Consider the following 25,949-nt stretch of genomic DNA (forward strand, 5'->3'; position numbering starts at 1 on the left):
TGAAAATAATGGAAATGAATGTGGTCACGATCAAAATTGTCATTTTCGAGAGTATTACTCTTTGCTTTCTCTTGAACGGTACAGCTGAATATGTATTATCAAAAATGATAAAATTTGCATTTTACTGATAATTATGAATTGGTGTAATATTTGACTAGCGTCTCACAAGAATAAATCTCTTTAACATCTTACATAATAACCAGTCATGTTTAAGAGAAGTAACGGGAGTGATCTCCCCCTACAAGACCCACTAGGACACATTTTGAGGACCTGGTCCTGCTGATGTGCCAAGGGGGAGAAGTCAGATGTAGAGCGGCTACTATTTCTAGAGTACCCTTGTACGGGAGGTAGACAACAACACACGGGGATGCTGCTTGCCAGCATCTCTGCTGCCAGCCTCAGTGCTCTCTGCACGTGATGAGAGGAGGAACGCTGCACCCACCATGGGCAAACTTAAGCAGTTCAGTATTAGCTTTGACAACTGTAAAGGAGTTTACTATGCAGGGGAGGTGGTCAGAGGTCAAATTACCATTGATCTTAATGAACCCATGAAAATGAGAGGTGAGTAAAATACAGTTATATTTATAATATACCCATCTGAAGATGCAGCGTGGAACTGACATTGCAACAGTAACCGTTATTCTGGTCAATGGTAATTATACTAAGAGGTATTAAAGGCAGGTATTACTAACTCAATCATGTTTCTGAATATCCCTCGACCAATTGATACAGGTGATATACAGTGCTTCAGAATGACAATACAACCAGTGTGGATGATCTCATGTTTTAACTGTTAAGGCTGGCGGGCATCCTTTAGTGTTCCGGTTTTATGTCTGTATGGCCATAATAAACACTCACCCTGTTAACATATGCCATTGTCGTAGCCTCGTGTGTTGAAAAGCCGACAGCAACAATGTATGAAAGCACTGGCATCCGTGTCGAAGGTCATGCAAGCGAGAAGAGAGCGGCCGGCTGACAGGTATTGATAGGTCTGCTCAGAGCGGGGAAACATATGGCTTTAGTCGTAAGCACATTCTTACACATATATCGAATACAGTTCTCGATAAAGGAGAGTGATAACGGCCTACACCTTCTGTGTTGCTACAGTATTGGCAACGTCATATGTTAACATTAGTGTGTATTCCAAGCAGACGGTGATATGTATATTTGTCTTGTAATGTGTCTCGCATCTGTGCCTCATATATCAAAGAAGGACTTACGAAGGTTTCCGGTTTCCGACAATAAATCTTTCGGGCGTATAAATCGTATTATATTTGTATTAACGCAACCTGAGATCGCGGCTACCACTTGCTTGTCTTATTACCTGCTTGGCTTTATTAGGGTACTTCAGTTCAGGGAGTTCAAATGGAAGTGTTCTCATCAGGTTAATTAACACAGAACGTAGACGCTCATTGATCTGTCTGACACATTGGCAAATTTAATCTTGTCTATTTGTATTTTTTCTGACCCACTTTTATTTTTCCTACAAACAGATGCTCAAATCATGTTGGTAGAAAAATGACTTTGTGAATGAGAAAAGGATAACCGTAGTCAGCAATTGTATTAGTACATACTTCCAGAAAATCTGTAAACCACATGAAAACACTAAACGATTAAAAGCGGGTTCTCGGTATTTATGTAAAATCCATTCAGTGTCTATTAGAGACAGGGATACAGAGGGCCTCCGAAGCCTCCTTTTCACACAGCACGTCGGTAATCGTACGTCAGTAAGGTAACCTTAGTGCAATGTTAAAGAATAGGAGTAAAGCTTAAGGTTGCTTCGTGAAAGAAACCCCTGACCATCAGACAAACATTGGCGGACTAACGAGGTAGTGCTTGGCATACCACAGAAACATATAGTCCATGCCTGTCGATGTGTCCCTATATACGAGGACCGAGCTTATGGGGAAGAATGCTACACCTTCTGATGTTAGCAACAATTATGCCTTGCGCTGCAGTGGCAACGAGAATGTATTATCGAATGTCACACGATATTTTATTTATTCATTTATTTATTTTTGCTTAGCAGTGACTCGGTATGTAACACATCAGGAACCGCTGTTGTCGATTTGCAGTGCCTATTTACAGTTTTTACGGTTTTGGTACACATCCACTGTCTTGTATTTCGCTAGCCTAATTTTAGTTGTTTCCATCGTTTATTAATATCCCACGGTGTCACCGGAGAAAGAACGTGTTCTCCTATCTGTCGGCGTAAGTAGGAGAAGGTTGAACCTTTTTATCTCCCAGGGATGAATAGTACGTATCTTGCACGACAATCATGGAGCAATAGGATGTATCCAGTAGGACAACAAGAAAACAATATGCCGTATTTTGTTTCACGATGAAGGGACAATATGACGTAGGATGTAGGGCAATAAGTGAACAATAGGACAAATCTTGTTGGACAATCAGGGAACAATATGACATATCTTGTACCACGATCAGGAAACAATATGACATATCTTGTACCACAGTCAGGAAACAACATGACATATCTTGTACCACAATCAGGAAACAATATGACATATCTTGTACCACAATCAGGAAACAACATGACATATCTTGTACCACAATCAGGGAACAATATGACATATCTTGTACCACGATCAGGAAACAATATGACATATCTTGTACCACAATCAGGAAACAATATGACATATCTTGTACCACAATCAGGAAACAATATGACATATCTTGTACCAGTCAGGAAACAATATGACATATCTTGTACCACAATCAGGAAACAATATGACATGTCTTATACCACAGTCAGGAAACAATATGACATATCTTGTACCACAATCAGGAAACAATATGACATATCTTGTACCACAATCAGGAAACAATATGACATATCTTGTACCACAATCAGGAAACAATATGACATATCTTGTACCACAATCAGGGAACAATATGACATATCTTGTACCACAATCAGGAAACAATATGACATATCTTGTACCACAATCAGGAAACAATATGACATATCTTGTACCACAATCAGGAAACAATATGACATATCTTGTACCACGATCAGGAAGCAATATGACATATCTTGTACCACAATCAGGAAACAATATGACATATCTTGTACCACAGTCAGGAAACAATATGACATATCTTGTACCACAATCAGGAAACAATATGACATGTCTTATACCACAGTCAGGAAACAATATGACATATCTTGTACCACAATCAGGAAACAATATGACATATCTTGTACCACAATCAGGAAACAATATGACATATCTTGTACCACAATCAGGAAACAATATGACATATCTTGTACCACAATCAGGAAACAATATGACATGTCTTGTACCACAGTCAGGAAACAATATGACATATCTTGTACCACAATCAGGGAACAATATGAAATATCTTGTACCACAATCAGGAAACAATATGACATATCTTGTACCACAATCAGGGAACAATATGACATATCGTGTACCACAATCAGGAAACAATATGACATATCTTGTACCACAATCAGGAAACAATATGACATATCTTGTACCACAATCAGGGAACAATATGACATATCTTGTACCACAATCAGGAAACAAGGTGAAGTATACCGTAATCAGTGATCAATAGAACATATCTTGCTGGGCAATCTGACAAACAATATGACGTATCTTGCTCGACTGTCAGGGGCCCATATGAGGTATCTTGTATGCTATCAGTGATCAATAGGCCACATCTTGTTAGACAATAAGAGAGCAATATCGCGTATCTTGTACCACAAACAGGAAACATTATGGCGTATCTTGTTGGACTATCTCGGAGCAGGGCCTTCAGGACACAATATCATATGTCACCCAGCGTTATCCTATCTTCCCTTCAGGGATCAATGGAACTTACTTTTTAATGCGATTACTTTGCAATCTTTCACTGCCTTCTGGAGACAATATAACATACCACCCAGTGTTATCCTATCTTCCTTCACGAACCGATGCAACTTACTTTATAACGCTCACAGAGAAGGCTAGGTCCTTCTCTCATCCTTTCTAGCTTTCAAGGAAGATTACAGGGGAAGAAACTTTTCTAAACTTTTCCCACTAGACCACAGGGCCAGTAGTGAACAATAATTATCGGTCCTGTCTGTACTTCACTGACCCAAAAATTTATCCACTGGGACCACTGCACACTTATCATCTACTTTTTACTAGCCAGGGACCACAGGACCAACGTAAATTTCGCACACTGTAACATTGTGACCTTTCCCTCAAGGACATCGGGAACAATAATTCGATTTATCCTTAGGAGTTTTAAGGGTAAAAGATACGATTACTCCTATATGCAATCAGGAAAATGGAATATGTGTACCCCCTGATTCTCAGAAAGCTCAGTATTTCCAGGAAAACACATGACATGTAGTAAAACCAGGAACCTGTATGACTCGGGGCGCGGTGGGCTAGCTGTCTTGGCCACCAGGCTAGAAATCCAGGGAGCTTGGAAGAGCCGGGTGCCCATCTGTTACCGGGTGTGAAAACCTTGGAGTCAACTTTGTGCGCAGACTCTTATAGCACACAACCCCGAGTACTTAAAAAGAACCCATGAATCCGTTGGTAAAAGACTAGATGCAATAAACGCGGACAAAGTACTGTGACTATATGATCCAGTCCACCCTGCTCTGAATGGGTACCACGTATTGATGGGAAAGCCATATTAACTCGGTGCGTCTAGTAGGCTGCAAGAGTTGTATGATCCTCAGGGAGTTCACATTGAAAATACGATGTGCCGCTGTGACTGACATCTAATGATCGACGGTAAGAAACTGCCTTTGAGCAGCTGAACTTGATATCGGCGCTATACAAATATCAGCATGATAATAATAAAGTACGACTCTCCCCTCCTGCAAGGACAATGGCGAAAGACGTGATACTCTTGTCCCACTGATTTATCCTTTATTGTCAGCATGTATTGCTGGGATTCTCTCATCCTGGAGGTAATTGGGACTTTTTTGTATAATCGAGAAACGATGATATTTCACCAAGAGGTCCAATTAACTGCATCTTCCTGTTGCAATGCGTGATGATGCCATTGTAAACTGTTAGTCTCACACATGTTAAAGACACTTCAGCCGTGGGAGCAACGCAGTTGCCATCAATACCGTTTCGTGACTTGACTTAATGGATCGGAATTTGTTTTTCAGATGTTTTTGATAAAGTTTAATGGTTGAAAGTTTCTCGATGAGATGGAGTATCACCACGTATACATCTACATGTTGTATTTACATCTGACTCCCGTTGTGAGTTCGTTATCCACTATTCCCCAACGGCGGGAGGTAATTACGTACTTTTCGACCCATAATAAACTGGTGTATTTATATCTGCTGAGTAAAAACAACTGTCTACACTATGCTGTTCTTTGTCACACTAAATACGTTTACATCACTCATAATAAACAAGGTGCAGTTCCTGTAAACTGTTGATGGCATCAAACCACTACTTCAGAAAGGGGGAAGCTGTACTAGGACGTCTCCCTTGTATTCGGGGTAATGTGGGTACCTAGGGTATGAGTATGTGATCATAACACGTGGGTGCTCTCTCATTACCAGGTGGACATACTCTTAAAAAAAGTCGGGGATCTTCAATTTCTTTTTATTTACGATTACAAATATTTAGGAGATTTATCGGAGTCAATCAATGTTGATATGGTATTATTGAATGTTTTGAGAGTGCATCACCATTTGCACTTCCTTACAACCATAGTTGTAGTCGCTTTTGAAAGACGATTGATGTATGGCGTGTAATTTTCTTGTATACGATTTTCATTGTAAACGAAACGACTAGAAACAAACAATAACAAATGTGTGATGCAAGATGAGTGTCAAAATTAATGTTCTAAGTGATTTATCGACCTGCATGAAAAAAAACGTCAAAATCAAGAATGGGACGCCATGCACTTGTATCGAGCTACTGTGTTGTGCACGTGCATATCATGCGTTGTGTTAGGGGTGGTAATAGAGGGACATGGTGTGCGTTCATAAGATGTCTGTCAGTGAAACGTTTGTTGACGTTTACACTTCCTATCCAAACTGAAAGTTCATTATCCCCTACTTTTTATAAGAGCATATTACAACACAGGACCACCTTGTTGAAACCGGTCTAATTGAACATGCTATCATGTCATACACTGCGACTCTCTATTAATTTCAACGGCGCGGTGGGGTAGCCTAATGGTTGAAGGGTCCTATCGTCACGCTTTAGACCCGGGTTCGTTTCCTGACATGGGTACAATATGTGAAGCCCGTTTCTGGTGTTCCCGTCGTGGTTTTCCCTGAGTGCTGCTAAAGAGTGAGTGAGTGAGTTTTAGTTTTACGCCGCACTCAGCAATATTCCAGCTATATGGAGGCGGTCTGTAAATAATCGAGTCTGAACCAGACAATCCAGTGATCAACAACATGAGCATCGATCTGCGTATTTGGGAACCGATGACATGTGTCAACCAAGTCAGCGAGCCTGACCACCCGATCCCGTTAGTCGCCTCTTAAAAAGCGTCGCAAATCATACTCACTATGCGTTTCATTATCATTAAGTCATGTAACGTCGTAACGGCTTCATAAGGAAAGACATGTAATGCACCTTAACATTACACAGGGATAATGTAGGAATCTTAACCATCAACGTTACAAGTGTCTGTAACCCAAACGCCCAGGTCTTCTTGATACGGCGGAATCGGGAATCGGACACATTGTTACACGTTATGCTTTCAGGAGGGTAATAAGCCATTTTGGTATAAGCCCGATAGGTTGCAAAGCTCTATATTTAGATACTATTCCTAACCATCTTAACAACAATCATGAGTGCAGCCGGAGTTTTATCTATATTTAGATACTATTCCTAACCATTTTAACAACAATCATGAGTGCAGCCGGAGTTTTATCTATATTTAGATACTATTCCTAACCATCTTAACAACAATCATGAGTGAAGCCGGAGTTTTATCTATATTTAGATACTATTCCTAACCATCTTAACAACAATCATGAGTGAAGCCGGAGTTTTATCTATATTTAGATACTATTCCTAACCATTTTAACAACAATCATGAGTGAAGCCGGAGTTTTATCTATATTTAGATACTATTCCTAACCATCTTAACAACAATCATGAGTGAAGCCGGAGTTTTATCTATATTTAGATACTATTCCTAACCATTTTAACAACAATCATGAGTGAAGCCGGAGTTTTATCTATATTTAGATACTATTCCTAACCATCTTAACAATAATCATGAGTGAAGCCGGAGTTTTATCTATATTTAGATACTATTCCTAACCATTTTAACAACAATCATGAGTGAAGCCGGAGTTTTATCTATATTTAGATACTATTCCTAACCATCTTAACAACAATCATGAGTGAAGCCGGAGTTTTATCTATATTTAGATACTATTCCCAACCATTTTAACAACAATCATGAGTGAAGCCGGAGTTTTATCTATATTTAGATACTATTCCTAACCATCTTAACAACAATCATGAGTGCAGCCGGAGTTTTATCTATATTTAGATACTATTCCTAACCATCTTAACAACAATCATGAGTGCAGCCGGAGTTTTATCTATATTTAGATACTATTCCTAACCATTTTAACAACAATCATGAGTGAAGCCGGAGTTTTATCTATATTTAGATACTATTCCTAACCATTTTAACAACAATCATGAGTGCAGCCGGAGTTTTATCTATATTTAGATACTATTCCTAACCATCTTAACAACAATCATGAGTGAAGCCGGAGTTTTATCTATATTTAGATACTATTCCTAACCATTTTAACAACAATCATGAGTGAAGCCGGAGTTTTATCTATATTTAGATACTATTCCTAACCATTTTAACAACAATCATGAGTGAAGCCGGAGTTTTATCTATATTTAGATACTATTCCTAACCATCTTAACAACAATCATGAGTGAAGCCGGAGTTTTATCTATATTTAGATACTATTCCTAACCATCTTAACAACAATCATGAGTGAAGCCGGAGTTTTATCTATATTTAGATACTATTCCTAACCATTTTAACAACAATCATGAGTGAAGCCGGAGTTTTATCTATATTTAGATACTATTCCTAACCATTTTAACAACAATCATGAGTGAAGCCGGAGTTTTATCTATATTTAGATACTATTCCTAACCATCTTAACAACAATCATGAGTGAAGCCGGAGTTTTATCTATATTTAGATACTATTCCTAACCATCTTAACAACAATCATGAGTGAAGCCGGAGTTTTATCTATATTTAGATACTATTCCTAACCATCTTAACAACAATCATGAGTGCAGCCGGAGTTTTATCTATATTTAGATACTATTCCTAACCATTTTAACAACAATCATGAGTGAAGCCGGAGTTTTATCTATATTTAGATACTATTCCTAACCATCTTAACAACAATCATGAGTGAAGCCGGAGTTTTATCTATATTTAGATACTATTCCTAACCATTTTAACAACAATCATGAGTGAAGCCGGAGTTTTATCTATATTTAGATACTATTCCTAACCATCTTAACAACAATCATGAGTGCAGCCGGAGTTTTATCTATATTTAGATACTATTCCTAACCATTTTAACAACAATCATGAGTGAAGCCGGAGTTTTATCTATATTTAGATACTATTCCTAACCATCTTAACAACAATCATGAGTGAAGCCGGAGTTTTATCTATATTTAGATACTATTCCTAACCATTTTAACAACAATCATGAGTGAAGCCGGAGTTTTATCTATATTTAGATACTATTCCTAACCATCTTAACAACAATCATGAGTGAAGCCGGAGTTTTATCTATATTTAGATACTATTCCTAACCATTTTAAGAACAATCATGAGTGAAGCCGGAGTTTTATCTATATTTAGATACTATTCCTAACCATCTTAACAACAATCATGAGTGAAGCCGGAGTTTTATCTATATTTAGATACTATTCCTAACCATTTTAACAACAATCATGAGTGAAGCCGGAGTTTTATCTATATTTAGATACTATTCCTAACCATCTTAACAACAATCATGAGTGAAGCCGGAGTTTTATCTATATTTAGATACTATTCCTAACCATTTTAACAACAATCATGAGTGAAGCCGGAGTTTTATCTATATTTAGATACTATTCCTAACCATCTTAACAACAATCATGAGTGAAGCCGGAGTTTTATCTATATTTAGATACTATTCCTAACCATCTTAACAACAATCATGAGTGAAGCCGGAGTTTTATCTATATTTAGATACTATTCCTAACCATCTTAACAACAATCATGAGTGAAGCCGGAGTTTTATCTATATTTAGATACTATTCCCAACCATTTTAACAACAATCATGAGTGAAGCCGGAGTTTTATCTATATTTAGATACTATTCCTAACCATTTTAACAACAATCATGAGTGAAGCCGGAGTTTTATCTATATTTAGATACTATTCCTAACCATTTTAACAACAATCATGAGTGAAGCCGGAGTTTTATCTATATTTAGATACTATTCCTAACCATCTTAACAACAATCATGAGTGAAGCCGGAGTTTTATCTATATTTAGATACTATTCCTAACCATTTTAACAACAATCATGAGTGAAGCCGGAGTTTTATCTATATTTAGATACTATTCCTAACCATCTTAACAACAATCATGAGTGAAGCCGGAGTTTTATCTATATTTAGATACTATTCCCAACCATTTTAACAACAATCATGAGTGAAGCCGGAGTTTTATCTATATTTAGATACTATTCCTAACCATCTTAACAACAATCATGAGTGAAGCCGGAGTTTTATCTATATTTAGATACTATTCCTAACCATTTTAACAACAATCATGAGTGAAGCCGGAGTTTTATCTATATTTAGATACTATTCCCAACCATCTTAACAACAATCATGAGTGAAGCCGGAGTTTTATCTATATTTAGATACTATTCCTAACCATTTTAACAACAATCATGAGTGAAGCCGGAGTTTTATCTATATTTAGATACTATTCCTAACCATTTTAACAACAATCATGAGTGAAGCCGGAGTTTTATCTATATTTAGATACTATTCCTAACCATTTTAACAACAATCATGAGTGAAGCCGGAGTTTTATCTATATTTAGATACTATTCCCAACCATCTTAACAACAATCATGAGTGAAGCCGGAGTTTTATCTATATTTAGATACTATTCCCAACCATTTTAACAACAATCATGAGTGAAGCCGGAGTTTTATCTATATTTAGATACTATTCCTAACCATTTTAACAACAATCATGAGTGAAGCCGGATTTATAAACAAAAATGGCAGCTACGCCCCTGGCTCTCGTTACTACAACGCCATTCCGCGGACTTCATTGTTTTATGCTAACATATTTGACGTTGCCATAACGTTCTATTTAACGTTAATAATTGAACAGTTTTCACAGTTGTGAACATTAAATAAGAAACAAAGCAGAAATTCACTTCAGTGTATTCGTCAGTTTGCACGTTGTTTTGGTCATTTGTTTTCTCTTGCTTTAGCTGAATAGTGAAGAGAGAATCTCAAAGTGAAAGGTTTTACAGAAAACTATCGTGACACCAAGTTATAAGACACGTTGTCATGACGTTCTTACGTTCTCTCAACGTAAATTTGCACAGTTGTTATAACGTTGTGACATAACCGTACATAATGACATACTAATAACGTTATGACAACGTCATGACGTTACCTATCTACACCCTTCCCACAACGAAAACGCTGTGTGTTAGCTGGGACGTTACTACAGGCAAACGTTCAATCTATCAACCCGATGAGACGGTCCCAAACATTGCTAGATTATATACAATTAGGATTGCAACATAACAGCCAAGCCACCGTTTATTGATATCGAATGAAACACACGTAACTTATTCCTAATGCTTATATTGAACGAATCACAGCGGGAATAGAGATAGCAGATAGCAGAGATAGGAGTTCAGATATGACAATTTATACAGGACTTTACCAGAAAGAATTGTGATCAGTCGTGGTGATTTTAGACGCATTGTATCACGGTGAGTAATGACTCTGTCTGCTGGAAGGCTGCAGTGCATCGTTAAGATGACTGACAAAAGCACAAACTCAGCATGACACCCGATATAACCAGAGACAGTTGTTTCCTTTGAAGGCAGCAAACGTAGCAGCTTCCTTAAACTAGGAACCTGCTCACCTCGGCGCACCTGACAGGTGTCCGTGTTTATCAGGGGATGACGCTTTCATTAACATTGAAACAGCCGTGCGATCGTTAACTGGTATCATGCTTGCGTTATGTGTCACAAATGTGTTTACCATTCCGCAGATTTTGATAGTGTAGGCAGTGCTTTATTGTGCGTCATCATTTAAAAGTAATTAAGAGTGTTCTAGTAAGTGGAACCAAGACAAGAATGAACATTGTCTTTATCGCCATTAACCATCAATAGAATTGACTGACTGACTTAAGTTTTACGCCGTAGTCAGCAATATTACCGTGATATTGAGAGGTCTGTAAATAATCCAGGTTGGACCAGACAATCAGTGATCAACAGCATGAGCATCTATCTACGTAATTGATGACATGTCAACCAAGTCAGCGACCCTAACCATCCGATCTTGTTATCCGACTGTTACGACAATCGTGGATTGCTGAAGATCAGTTCTAACCCAGATCTTCACGGGTTTGTGATACTAAGTGAGAAATAGCGAGGGCGTTAGGGAAATAACATTACCTCTTTTGTCATTAAACATCAACGTTAGTAAACTGAAGAGCAAAAGAAAGTATGGATAAAATTATGAAAGAAGGAACGATTTTCGATCACGATGTATTTGACAAGAGTGGTTATCTTTGGTTTTACGTTTGCTGTGTTTCAGCCACTAGACACTTTATGTTTATTTGCTTACACAATATTTTCGATGCTTCGGGTTTGTTTGTTTTGTTTTTTTTCTGTTTTTGTTTTTTATTGGTTTTTGTTGTTGCTATTGTTTTGTTTTGCTTCTGTTTTTCTTTCAGAATCAGATCTATATGTACATGTTTTCTTTTTACCTTGACTTTTATGGTATAGTAGCAATATTTCTGCAAGACTCCAAAATACACCCTTGGACCCACCACTATCCTCTATTCTAATTTGAATATTATATCTACCATATCTATAATTCACTGTACATGCTTGCAGTACGTCTTCCCACAGTGATATTGAGTTCGAATCCCAGATTCGCCCGAACTGGAATAAACCATCATTCAAATCTACACCGAAAAGCCGTTCTCAATATAACGAAGTAACTGTTCACCATATATACTCCTGACAAAACATTAAGCAACAAGTATTTATAGCGTAATATCTGTGTCAATCTCGATACACATTTTGCCGCCATGTTACTTAAAGGTAGAAAAAATAATAAGTTTTAGCGACTGTCAAATTGATTTATCTGATAACATTGATAACCACAAACAGAAACACCATGCAGAATGTGTGGCATGAGTGTGCTCCACACTTCACTGATCGCTTGAAACCTACAAGTAATCATTCCTCAGGTACACCTGTCCCTAACTATTCAAATTCAGATGCATGAGTTATAACTTAAAATTCAGCTTAACCGATACAATGAAGTAAAAACACATTCCATTAGATGTGATAAATGTAATTGTGAATTGGTACACGATGAGTATAATTTCATGCTTGTATGCCCATTTTATTCACAACAATCAGTTGCTTGCATGCAACAAAATGTAAAACATCCAATAAACATTTGTAATTTATCTTAAACTATATTTACATGTATAAACTGTACCTTTTGCACCTGTCCATGTGCTATGTTTTGTTTATGAAAATGTACTTTTTGTCATATTGACATAAATACTGCATAAAGCTCTTCTTCTTCATGAATGTAAGCACAATGACTGCGCAGCAGTGAAGTGCCCGGATGTGACCTTCGAGGAGGGTCGGAAACGAATGAGGACATAATCAAGTCAGACATAAACGAATTAGAAACGGAACGAATTAGGACATAATTATGTCAGAAAAAAACATGAACTTTACTGCGATATGACAGCCAGCCTCCAGACACAGCAACCTCATCTTTCCAAGTTGAACTCCGCCCCAGCACGTTCCCTGAGTATACTCCAGCTTCCGTTACTTACACTCTACCAGCATACCTCTCATACAGCATATATAGTTAGCCTGGATAAACCCGTTAGGCTTGTACACCAAAATGTATATACTGTGTACCTCTGGTAATCATACTTCATCAACCTGCGACCACTAAATATATCCACAGGTATGTTTCACACGTTCTTTGCATGCCGGCTGTTGACTGTTCTGTTGGTGATTTTCTGCTGATGTCCTTTGTATGGGAATTACAGGAGACAGTTTTTTGGCATCGTAAGTGGACATTTTAAAGTCATCAATATCACGAAATTTTGTCAACGCATGGAAATAACATACTACATATTTTATAATGTTTGAAAACAATAAACACACACTTATATGGATTGACGGAATTTGACCATTACCTACGTAATAAGGGACGATGGGGTAGCCTTGTGGTTAAAGCGTTCGCTCGTCACTTCCAAGACCCGGGTTCGATTCCCCACATGGGTAAAATGCGTAAAGCCTATTTTCCGATGTCCCCCGCCGTGATATTGATGGAATATTGCTAAAAGCGGCGTAAAACTTAACTCATTCACTCACTAGGTAATAAAGGTGGTAGTGCTTTGAGCATGCCTGTACAGGTTGCCTAGTTAGGGGGCACTTATGCATACTCCCCTTAACGGTCATGGGGAGCATGTTGAGTATGCACTCAGTAATGGTTTCAACCTTGATACCAACTGTAAAAGCACACTTACTTACTGGTGAAGATATGGGATGTGCTTACCAAAATGATTCCAGTGTGAGCACCCCAGGCGCTCGTTCTTCACAGTTGGGGACCATGACCGGCGGTCTGCGATAAGATAAAGGGCCCCACACATAAGTCGTAGATTTAGAATTTAAGTGGTTTAGAGATTCGTATACATTCCGGCTGAAAGTGGGTTTATATTAGTTTCACATTTTTCTGTCAGATGGCGATGTATGCCCCAACATGATGCAGTACTATGACGTTTAACTGATTAATGAAACACAGGATCAAAGACCAGTCAGGGTCAAGGTCAGGACAAATGCGGGATCATATGAACCCGGGAGGGAGCATTACCAGGCTTTTTAAACGCAGTATTTCTGTTGTTTTAATTTTGGCTAGCGTGTCTTTCAATCGCCAGTTGCTGAAAGGTTGGTGTAAATCCAACTAGGGTCCATGCAGGTAGCAAAGGTACTGTAAGTCCCCATGGCCCCTAGTGTGGTGATCAACCTTCAGTTGTTGGCGACCTATAGCCTGTTTTTATATTGTATTGTAGATTTCATTACTAGTTTTAATATACATTTGTAATACACTTGTTGGTTTTATTGACCTTTGTCGACAGCTATTTTAAATTAATTACCTTGTTTTCATCGTTATATATCGTAATATTGCCGATGAGATATAAAATATATACTCACTCACTCACGGAAGGGAACGAGCCATTCAGACGAATCCACTGATGTTCCCAGCACAGATGTAAAGGGTCCTATCTAACCACAGACCTGTTGTCTCTGCGGTGGAGCACGATCCCAATAGTCTTGGCTTAAGGATGGATCCTGTAGACATGAGGTTCGACCTGGCTGAGCTGGTGTATAGTCGGACCCCAGTGGCACTGTATGTTAATACCTCAGCTTGGAATTAGTCTCAATACAGTCGCCCAAATCTGCTTTCTACAATACTTTTAAATCCGTTCTAAATACAGATCAATGCCTCCACGATATTTATCTGAGCAATCCAGGTTTTGATGTTCTTCGCATGACGCCATGATCGAAAAGGGAAGAAATTATAATATTCCAAGATAAAACAGATCGTGCAAACATTGTGCATTAAATGGAATGGAAGTCGTGTTCCACTTTTTTCTGCTATGTCCTTACTACACTGTTTGAAGGACAAAATACCTATTACAATATTACCATTCGTATCCTACCAAGTTCAAATTTACTTTGTTAATGATACAACTTATATTCGCAAACTTGGTATGCTTTTCACATAGAAAACAACATTTGCAAACATTGTGCTTAAATGCCATTAATATTTACACCTTGAACTATAGGCCTGTGGGCTTTTCAGTACTGGAATAAAGAGAGACCCTAAACACCGCAACAGGTATCGGTTTGCCTGCACACAGAGTGCACATTATTGCTATACACCGATAACACCAATATCTCCCTGTCTAAGAAACACACATCCCTCAACCAGTCCGGTCCTTTACCCATCGCCAGTCCACCGACGTAAGTACTCTCCTTGCACTGAGACCCGTTAAGATCCGGGTTAGACCTGGGCCCTTATTCTCGAAACGTTCGTAGTCCTAAGAATTCTTAACTTTAATCGTAGCCAACGTGTTAAGAATGGGCTTAAGAACTTCGCAGGGCTACGAACGTTTCGAGAATAACTAGCCTGGTCTTCAGCAACCCATGCTTGACGTAAATGGCGACTAACGGGATCGAGTGGTTACGATTGCTGACTTGGCTGGTGAATCTCACCGTGTCCTACCTACGCTGATCGAAGCTCATGCTGTTGATCACTGGCCTATCTGGCCAGACTAGACTATTTTCAGACCGCCCCCATAGCTGGAAAATTCGGCTTTACACAACAAACCAAGCAGCTATCCGTTTACCCGCCGACTCGTCATTCCGCCGATGTACGTATTCTCCTTGGCCATAATACCAATTAAATATAACCACTATTGATAACAACACAAGAAACGAATCGAAAGTCATGTAACCATGTTATCTAACATTGTTACTGTCGGCTATATGTAGGTACTCTGGCTGAGTGCTGTTGTTAATCACATCTGTTTATCCCTCTCTCTACGCTTGTTGCTGGTGCGGTGTACTTGCAGCAGGGTAAGCTGGTGTACATGTGTTTTGAGGCAAGGGTTTATGGTTGGTCCATCTGTTCTGCTTCGTCTGATGTTGACGGTAAACAATAGCTTACTGTATCTGGAAATAGGCGATGGACGAGTGAACGTACACCATGGCTGCAGGGCCAGTGTCTATGTGTTTCAAGCAGCTTTGTACACGTTTGCAAACAGTTCCCAACACCAGGAGGAAATTGCCTAGACACTGTTAGGCCTATGGTTCCTCCCCGATGACTTGTGTATAGGCAGCTCCTGTTGCCTTCAGCGTGAACTGCCCAGACTGTAACATTTACACTTATCTCTGCTACTGCTACGGAAAGTCTGATGCATATATGTGGCAGACTCAAAGGTCGGCGTGATGTCAAGGTAGTCCTGCGCGGAAACCTCTATCCCTCCCGCCAGTACGTACTTATACCTGTAATTGATAAATAAGTATGGAATCCTCTGCCAGTTTGAAACTCATGCCTGGCTGATTTTAACTTTAGAAAATAACCTATACACTTGACAGGTGGGTAGCTCAATGGATGAAATTTCTTTGTTACAATATATGTAGTTTAGATGTTGACGCCAGCACCGTTTTGAAGCAGGGGATGTCCATTATTCCTGATGATGATTTGCAAAATTTAACGAGCGCTTTCCAACATAATGCGTTTTTCGTGCATGGATACAGTACTGAAGGTAAAGAGGAAGACAGACATATGATGGACAGTCTTTGTATGTGGTTTAGCATTTACATGTATTCTCCTTCAATGATTATTTGATTGATATTAGGAGCCGGGATACGCAACGGACGAACCGGAAGTGGATCTGAACCGTCGCTTACAACCAGGCAAATAGGGAGTTGTCGCCCTTTTCACCTGAAAATGCAATCAGACTTCAAACGGCACAGGTTGCTGTATAAGGAGTTCTCACGGTACAATGTCAACAGGGAGACTACGCTACTGTAATTAAATGTTATCCAACAGTCAGGTTAAAGACAGCGCAGGCGCGTATAAAATATATTCTGCTTCTGAAAGAAGCTATTATATCGACGGCAAAATCTTTCTGTAGCTCATTGATGTTAAGTAGCCCGCGACAAGAAGCCATGATTAGTGTTACCTCTGCAGATGAATGGCGATAACATCACACGGAAATGTAGGTGTAATTATATGACACACTCAAACACTTAACGAATATGAATTAATTTCAGTACTTCAATAAACATCTGTATAAAAGTCCCATTTAGATATTGCGGAATATAAAAACCCATCAAAAACACTCGGTTTTCACGTGTTGTAGACATTAACTTTACAGTATTAACTCTTTTGATGGCTCTTCATTTTGAGAGTCCCTGATCTTGCAAACATACGTATTTCATTAATGTCAGCTAAGACTTAAAAAAGGTAAAACGCATTTGCCTGTGTGGAAGTAAAACCTCCCTCGAAGTAATGAACACATGCATACATGTACCACTCACTCTCTCACCATCCATCCATTATCTACCCACCTCCCCAGCCAGACACTCACGCACTCACTCACATTCACTCACTTCATATACTATACACGTAAAGAAACTGTGCATTGTCAAAATATTATCCCAGTTGATAAGTACGATAACAATGTCACATATACACTTAAATGAGATCCATCTCATCCCAAACATGCTCTATCGGGGAGAGATCCGGTGAATTTGCAGGCCAAGGCAATAAGTAAACGTTGTGGCGTTGCACGTAATCCATAGCAGAGCTTGCCGTAAGAGGGAGGACACTTGTCCTGTTGCAAGTTTATCCCAGGGTCATGACGTTGCAGAAAAGGAATTGCCACAGTTCGAAGAACCTGATCCCCTGTAGCCAAAACCAGTAGAACAATCACCAAAGGAGTTCTTTGGCGAGCTGTTATTCCACCCCAAATCATCACGAAACCACCACCAAAGCGATTCCTCTCCCAGACACAGGCCTGTACATAACGTTCTCCTACGCGTCTATAGGCACGTTGACGTCCATCACCATGGGAAATGTAAAACCTGGACTCATCTGTAAAAACAACATTTCTCGTACATGATATGTGCACCACATTCGCCGAGTTTGTCGATGAGGTTGTGTCAGAGTGACAGTATTGTGTGGCATTCATTTGTTCTGTTTCTCTTTCCCAAAATGCACGTGCAAGGACGAAACCAATGACGTCACCGAACATGGCACGTGCATGCATGTTGGATACATGTCACTAATCTCTAAGTTTAAATTCGTATGTGCTTACACAGGTTTGATAAATGTAGGCAGTAAATTTTTGTATACACTGTTTCTTTGTGTGCCTAGTATAGTTTAGACATGCAAGCCTAAATGGATCAGGCATACTGCGTACCAAAATCCACTCTTCCACCCATCCTTGTGAACAAAAGGAAGAAATGCACATGTGATCTACCGACTCGTCTAATGCATCACTGTCACTCGAAAACAACGCCCGACGTTCATACAGCTTCGTCCGCACGCTCTGAACGTACTAAATATTACAATGAAATCGACAGTAAAATTCATTTCCAAATTATAACCTAATGATTAAATGGCCAAAACCAACTTTTGAATATCACCCTGCTCCGTCGTTGTCCCTTCCGCTCTCACACTCACCTTCTCTCTCTTTCTCCCTCTAACCCGTGAAGGTCCCGGGGTAGAATAGGCCTTCAGCAACCCATGCTTGTCGTAAGAGGCGACTAACGGGATCGGGTGGTCAGGCTCGCTGACTTGGTTGACGCATGTCATCGGTTCCCAATTGCGCAGATCGATGCTCATGTTGTTGATCACTGGATTGTCTGGTCCAGACTCGATTATTTACAGACCACCGCCATATAGCTGGAATATTGCTGAGTGCGGCGTAAAACTCAACTCACTCACTCACTCTTTCTCCCTCTCTCTCTCTCCGACGTTCATACAGTTTCGTCCTCACTCTCTGAAAGTACTCCTACTCTCTTCCTCTCTCCTCACTCCCTCTCTCTCCTCTCTCCCTCTCTCTCCCTCTTTCTCTACAAACAGTACAGTAATCTCAGTACATTTTGCATCAACTCATCTCCCTCTACTATGACGGATCTTTGAAGTTAAGCCATGTTTCGATTGTTAAATGTCTCATTGGTTGTTACTCTTCTTAAAGTGGTTTCCTTGTATATCAGTTTAGTTTTTGATTGTTTCCCTCAATTCACAACTGATTCATTGTATCTACAGAACTCCGACTGACATGTCTGGGCCGAGCGTACGTGCACTGGTCGGAGTTGGAGAACGTGGGTCGACGTGGAGGACGTCAACGTCTGGAGACAGTGGAGTACTCAGCAGAGGAGGGCTACTTCAAACATAGGTTCAGACTGTGGGGCAAAGGTGAGACTTGTACTGCTCGTGTAGGGTAAAGATGAGACGTGTTCTGGATGTTTAGGGTGAAGGTGGGACTTGTACTGGTAGTTTGGGGCAAAGATAAGACTTGTACTGGTAGTTTGGGGCAACGGTGAGACTTGTACTGATAGCATGAGGCAAAGACAAGACTTGTACTGGTAGTTTGGGGCAATGGTGAGACTTGTACTGGTAATTTGAGGCAAAGGCTGGGCTTATGATGCTACTGCAGGGCAAAGGTGAGGCTTGTACTGGTAGTGTAGGACAATGGTGAGACTTGTACTGGTAGTGTAGGACAAAGTTGAGACTTGCAGAGGTAGTGTAGGGCAAAGGTGAGACTTGTACGGGTAGTGTGGGGCGCAGATAAGACTTCTACATGTAGTGTACCGAAAAGATTTGACTATGGCAAAGGTGGCACATGTACATCTGTATATGGCAAAGGCAAGACATGTGCATGTTGTTCAGGGCAAAGGTAAAACATACATGAGGTTCAGAGCAAGGGTAAGACTTGAACATGTGGTTGAGAAAAAAGGCGAAACTTGTACGTGGGATATCAGTCCAGTGTCCAGATCGTCATACAGACCAGTGTCCAGATGATCATATAGGCCAGCATTCAGATCAACATTTAGGACACAAGGTGGATCGCTGGGTACATCTCCATATCACAGGTGTCATTGTGTAGGTCCCATATGGGTCAGTCTACAGATCATATATGTCTCTCGGCAGATCACTGTAAAAGTCACTTTGAAGATCACCATGCATCTCACAGTGAAGATCATCACAAAGGTGGCCCAGCAGACCACAACATAGTGTATAGATTGCCTTATGACAAATGTCCCTGTACAAGTCGGTGTATAATTCGCGACGAAGAAAACCACGTAGGTCACTGAATAGATCATCATAAAGGTCTCTCAGTAGATCTCTGTGTAGATCTATATTAGGTCTCTGACAGTCGATCATCGTGTAGGGGGTACAGTATTATGCATAAGCAGTAGATTCCTCTGTCTACAGAGACGTGTTAATGTGTATCAGTTTGCATTACGTAGTCAACATGGGAAACACAAGATAAGAATACAACAGGTGTAATACGTGTAACTTCTTTGGGCAGAATTTAGAAGTTTGGCCACAAATATATTGCTATTCAGTCTTAAATGTCAGACATGTGGACCTCCAGAGATTCATGTTCGGTCACTGTGAACTCTCAGGTGCTAATATTTTTCTCACGATACTCAGCTTTCAAACTAAATAACTGTGTAATCATTTCATCTATTCTTGAGAGGTTTCGCTTTTACAAAAAGTCGAATGACTGCTTTTTCTCGCTTCTGTTATCTATTAACTCATGAGAAAAAAGCCAAACGAAATTCGTGCATAACCTCGATAAGAAACATATACGTCAGAATTTTACAAAAACAAACATATTATTTCTACGTTTATCTGTTAACCTGTAGGTGTTGAAATCCCAATGTGAGCAGCTGATTAAACCTGAATGGGACTGAATATTTACAAAGAGCATTATCATCATAATCACCCGCGGAGGCACATATCGGCATATTTTACAGAGCGCAGCAATTAGCTGTGTAAAACTGCCCCAGTTAATAGTTTCACGATCTGCTGAAAAACGGATTAACGGCCACATGTCATCCACATGTTGCAGGTGACCACGCAATACTGTTACAACAATGGTGAATGTTGTTCAATGTTATCAGCTGACGTTATACCTCATGCTAGCAAACACATGGGATTTGAGGATAGTCTAGTTGTTATATCGTTAGTTCGCCACTCCGAAGACCAGGGTTTGACTCCCACATGGGTACAATATGTGCAGCCCATTTCTGGTGTCCCACGTCGTGATGTTTTGGAATATCGCTAAAAGGTGCCAGACATTAAAACTCACCTTCTTTATACATAACGTCGATGATTGACGCAGATTTGGACTCAATAAGCCAACCCCAGCTTATTACAGATAAGTCAGAAGAATGTTAGAAACCAGTTTTAAACTGTCACTCGGTTGGGGCAATGCAACTGGCGTAAGTGGTTGCAAATGGAGTCGTCTTCACAGATAGCTTTTGTGTACATGACGCCTACAGCGTGAGTGAGTTGACGCCCCACTCCGTAATATTACAGCTGTATGACGGCGACCTGTAAATAATCAAGTCCGGACCAGACAATCCGGTTATCAATAGCGTAAGCATCGATCCTCGCTCTTGAGATACTACACGTTAGCGAGCCTAACCACCCGATCCGTTAGTTGCCTCTTACGACAAGCATGGGTTGCTGAAGATCAATATTCTAATCCAGACCTTCACGGGTGACGGCTGCAGCGTTTTGCGAGTCATTGGAATCAGGAGCATCAGTGACGTTAAGTACTTGGGCACTGGGATTATCGACGCTTGGCTAATAACATGGTTTGTCAGGAATCAAGGCTCAAACGCCACTTCAGTGACGGTAGAAATTGAGTTTGGATAAGCCCATATCAGGGTTTTGAGGTCCCTATTGACCAAAAGGGAACTACATGTCAATTTTTGTTTGAATAACATAACTGCACTATTCTCAGTACCATCTACACAGATTCAAGACAATGAATAAAGTGCTCTTCTTGCCAGTATTATGACTCGATTCCTCCAACAGCAAAAGGCCTCCGTCATGCCAATATGACCAGCAAGACGTGACCTGTTCACGCTAGAAAACGCCTGGCCCGTTATTGGCAGAGCTGTACGTCAAAACGTCAAAATCCTCAATAAACTCCGCGCTGCTCTTAATGACGAGCGGCATTGTTCGATTTCGCTCATGTCTGGTCTGCATTGGGCTTCCTTCGTTATTAATAAAGGTCGCGGCAGCATTTAACCCCCACCCTCTTTAACGACCTCGCCACCTAACCATAACACCAGCATGCTCCGAAGCAGTTATGATCCTGACAATTCCATTTGCCTGGATTATTCCCTCTTTCCTCAACATGTTTTTGCGCACCAATGACACGAGGATCACTTTCATCCAACATTTAGCTTACACTGCGTGCTACACCTGATAAATTGTCCAAAATGGCGGAAATACACTACTCACTTAATGGTGCAGAAAAAGCCTGATAGTAAATGTCACACTTAGTTGCTGTTGTGCGTTGCTTCACAGGTGCGAATGACGTTAAGAACGTCATGTTGTGTGTGTGTCCTCAACGGTTTTGTCATTTCAGTGAGTAAAAGAGTATGCTTTTACAGAGCGGTTAGCAATATTCCAGCAATATCACGTAGGAATTGGCTTCCCCACGTGGGGAATCGAACCCATGGGTTCGGCGTGACGAACAAAGGTTTTACCCTCAAAGCTTCTCATTTCAGCTGTCATCGTTTAGCATCAGCTTCCTTGGTATGGTGGGGTTAAAGATACGGCATGCATGAACAGTGCATGCGCGCGTGTCTGTGTCTCTTTCGCTGTAAGAATGCTTGTATTTGTCCCGACGAATAGCCCATTGCTACAAACCGTCCTTTAACTTCATATCTCGTCCGCTTCATGACGAGCTTAAAGGCAAGGCAAAACCAAGCAACACGATCTGATTACTCCGGCACGTTGTCTTTTTGGTAGCAGCATTCTTTGCCCTAATCATATATTCACGAAATTACAGTCTAAGTAAACTTAGTCTCAGTGTATTTCGTTACACTCCACCACTAAGTCTAACAAAACCTAGTAGAAGGTCGCGTCAGGTAATCTTTGAGCGACCAATGACCGTCCAATCAAATGCGAGACGGTCAAATAGATTTAACCAATCAGACAGCGGCTACTATTTAGGGATCGGAGGGACTTTCAAAGTATTCAGGTCACTGACACCGATCTCAACACAAACAAAAATCCGCATATAACACAATTATTTGACCTGCAGTATATACGCTTTGGGGTTTCTGTTGACATGGTTACCATTAGCTAATATGTCCGCAAAATGACATCCTTGAATATTGCCAAAAACACCATTTTCAGCGACTGTTTACTCGCCGTTGTCATGGTTATACGTACGCCGTGTGCATCACCCAGAGGTGAGCGTACGTTAAATAGCATTCGGAATCGTTCGGGTACGAACCTTTTCGAGATAAAAACTTCAAAGGGTATGTGCGAATGCCCACTATCGCGATTTGGTAAGCTGTGTTCTGATTGCTCAATCTCAAACGTTACCTGACGCGACCTCACATAAGGTTTTGTTAGACTCAGTAGTGGAGTGTAACGAAAAGTACTGAGGATAAGGTTACTTAGACTGGCGAAGTTAGAATACAATATCACAGAAGGTTTGAGAAGTAACGGTAAATTTCAAATTTTAATGGTGGATTAGGTAGGCATGTGTGTAGTGCCATTTCACCGAGTTTGAATCCTGTAAGAATACAATCACCATTGCATCACTGGTTTTTTTCTGCTGGTATCACGACTTTATGGATATTGTATCCATTTGACATGGATAATGTATGGGATTGACAACGCCAGAGAGATCCAGTGTCTGAGGGTTGCCAAGAATCATAAATGTGTCAAAGCAGCTGCAGGAAATAAATTATGCTTCGTTCACATGGGATCCTGAATAATTACATAACATGTGAATTCCAATAAAACGTTAAGGAAAAGCTTTGGCCATATATTTTTATTCTTTAAACCAATATTTACCGGTATCATGAAATATTATACCAATAACTTTCAAGATATGTACAGGAGATGTATTCGTAAATTACCTTATCTGAAGCAGTATAGCATTTAGAGAGTACATCTTACGTTCTTGTGGCTGTGACTGGGGTACTTATCTATAGAGATCAGTTTTACATTGAATTTATCTACCAATACGGCAACTGGCATGTACACACCATCCCCCCTGGAAGAAGAAGTACCGCAAGTTAGTTTCATAAAAAAAATCCACTTTTCATCGAAAAAGATATTCAAATGAAAGTCAGTAGAGCGTATGGTTAGTAATGGTTTCACCACAGATTCTCCACACCGATGTTCAACCACTTCAATTACAATATTGCAAAAAGAATATAGGTGATAACGTTTTCAAATATATTACACAATGTGCAACTTAATAAGTATCTTATTTTAATTTGTTTCTGCCCAATCATTAAAGATGTCCTGAACCACCTTCAAGAGGCTCTTGCACTGCCATTTTGGCTACATAGTTCATACAACAGCACTTCCCGACATGTCGGAAACAACCAAATTGAGATACAGGAAACCAGATTGAGAGTAAAACAACCTGACGCGATGAAGACAGGTAGATCTATTGACAAGCATTCTGGGAACTGATAACTGAATCTCACATTAAACAGATTAGACCATGTTTAAAGCAGTAATGAGCTTTTGGGGGTCCGTTATGAATGGTTTGAAAGCTCACCAAACCGTGGTTTAGAGATAAGAACAGGTAGTCTCGAAATGTCTAGGAGTAACTCTCTGATGAGAGCGGCCTGAGAGGGATGTGCTGTAATTCACAGCGACTGTGCGTAGACGTTTAGTCCTTTAATTGCTTGAGGCTGATAAGTGGATAAATAAATAAATGGATGGATGGATGGATGGATGGACAGCAGTTTTCACACACATGGTTGTGATCACGACATGCTGCTCTCGGTATATTTTGGTTCTCCGATGCAGCAGTACATAAAGCAGATGTTCCTGCTCGGATGAAAAATGTGATGGTTGATGAAATCGGGATGAACTTATGCTTATCTGACATATCGATGAACCATACTTTTTTATGACACATCAGTTACTTGCCATACTCTTTGGACATCAGATAGACTATGTCAGCTTTACGGCTCCATTCCATCGGGTTAACGGTGGAGGAACACAAGACACTGGTTGGCGGTCCGATAAATCTCAACAGCCTGTTTGTTGGCAGGTGTTATAAGAGAAACATTTTGACGTCGCCCCCATGCTCAAAAGTTGGTCTAAAATGCAGAATAGTTTTGTTGGTTCAGAAAGGAAGACAAGAACATCTGTAAATGTGACACCGCTACTTTTTCCCGCCCGTTAGGAGTGCCTGTCTCTGCTTCAATACAAGAAGTATAGACAAGTTCTAAGAGATTTTATATATGTTAAATATAAAAAAAAATAAAAATAAAAATAAAATATTTCCCGGGTGGGGGTTGGGGTTGGGGTTTAGTGGTTGTATTCTAGAAGTAAAGTATATATGCATGAACATCCTTTGACACAAATTGTGCGGATTTTACATCTATGACTCTCATTGAAGTGCAGGGATCAACTAATGCAGAAATTTGATTGAATGTTTAATGCCACAAGGATAGACTCCGCTGTCATTAGAAGGGGTCCTTTACTCTTTAAAGGAAGAAGAATGTTTCCCTCTTCCTCTACCTACAGCCTTCCTCCATCACAAACACTTCGAAACCTCTCCATTTTCGAATCGGTCAAATTGCAATCTGTCAGGCGATGTGAAACACAAATAAAAATATCTTGCTCAAATTAGTGCTAACCTGTGAGTCAAAACCGAGAACACAGATCTTGCCACGGATGCAGCTCAAACAAAATCAAACGCTTCGATGTGTCTGACTGCATTAGCTAAAAGTCGATGTATGTGTAATGTCAGTTTAATGTGTAACGTTCTTATCTTCAATAACCCATGGAGATCCGGCTTCAAACTGATCTTCAGGTAC

General features: G+C 40.0%; 1 protein-coding gene across 1 annotated transcript in view; it reads left to right on the top strand.

Moving 5' to 3' along the window:
• The first annotated feature begins 406 nt into the window (after nucleotides 1-406).
• The window catches only part of LOC137278388 (arrestin domain-containing protein 3-like), a 39,585-nt gene continuing 14,042 nt past the window's right edge, over nucleotides 407-25,949 (top strand). Inside the window, exons 1-2 of the mRNA XM_067810683.1 lie at nucleotides 407-561; nucleotides 19,168-19,317. Coding sequence (XP_067666784.1) covers nucleotides 444-561; nucleotides 19,168-19,317 — 268 coding nt within the window. The 5' untranslated portion in view covers nucleotides 407-443. The remainder of the gene's footprint in view (nucleotides 562-19,167; nucleotides 19,318-25,949) is intronic.

This window comes from Haliotis asinina, chromosome 3 (genome assembly GCF_037392515.1).
Source record: "Haliotis asinina isolate JCU_RB_2024 chromosome 3, JCU_Hal_asi_v2, whole genome shotgun sequence".
Lineage (NCBI taxonomy): Eukaryota > Metazoa > Mollusca > Gastropoda > Lepetellida > Haliotidae > Haliotis > Haliotis asinina.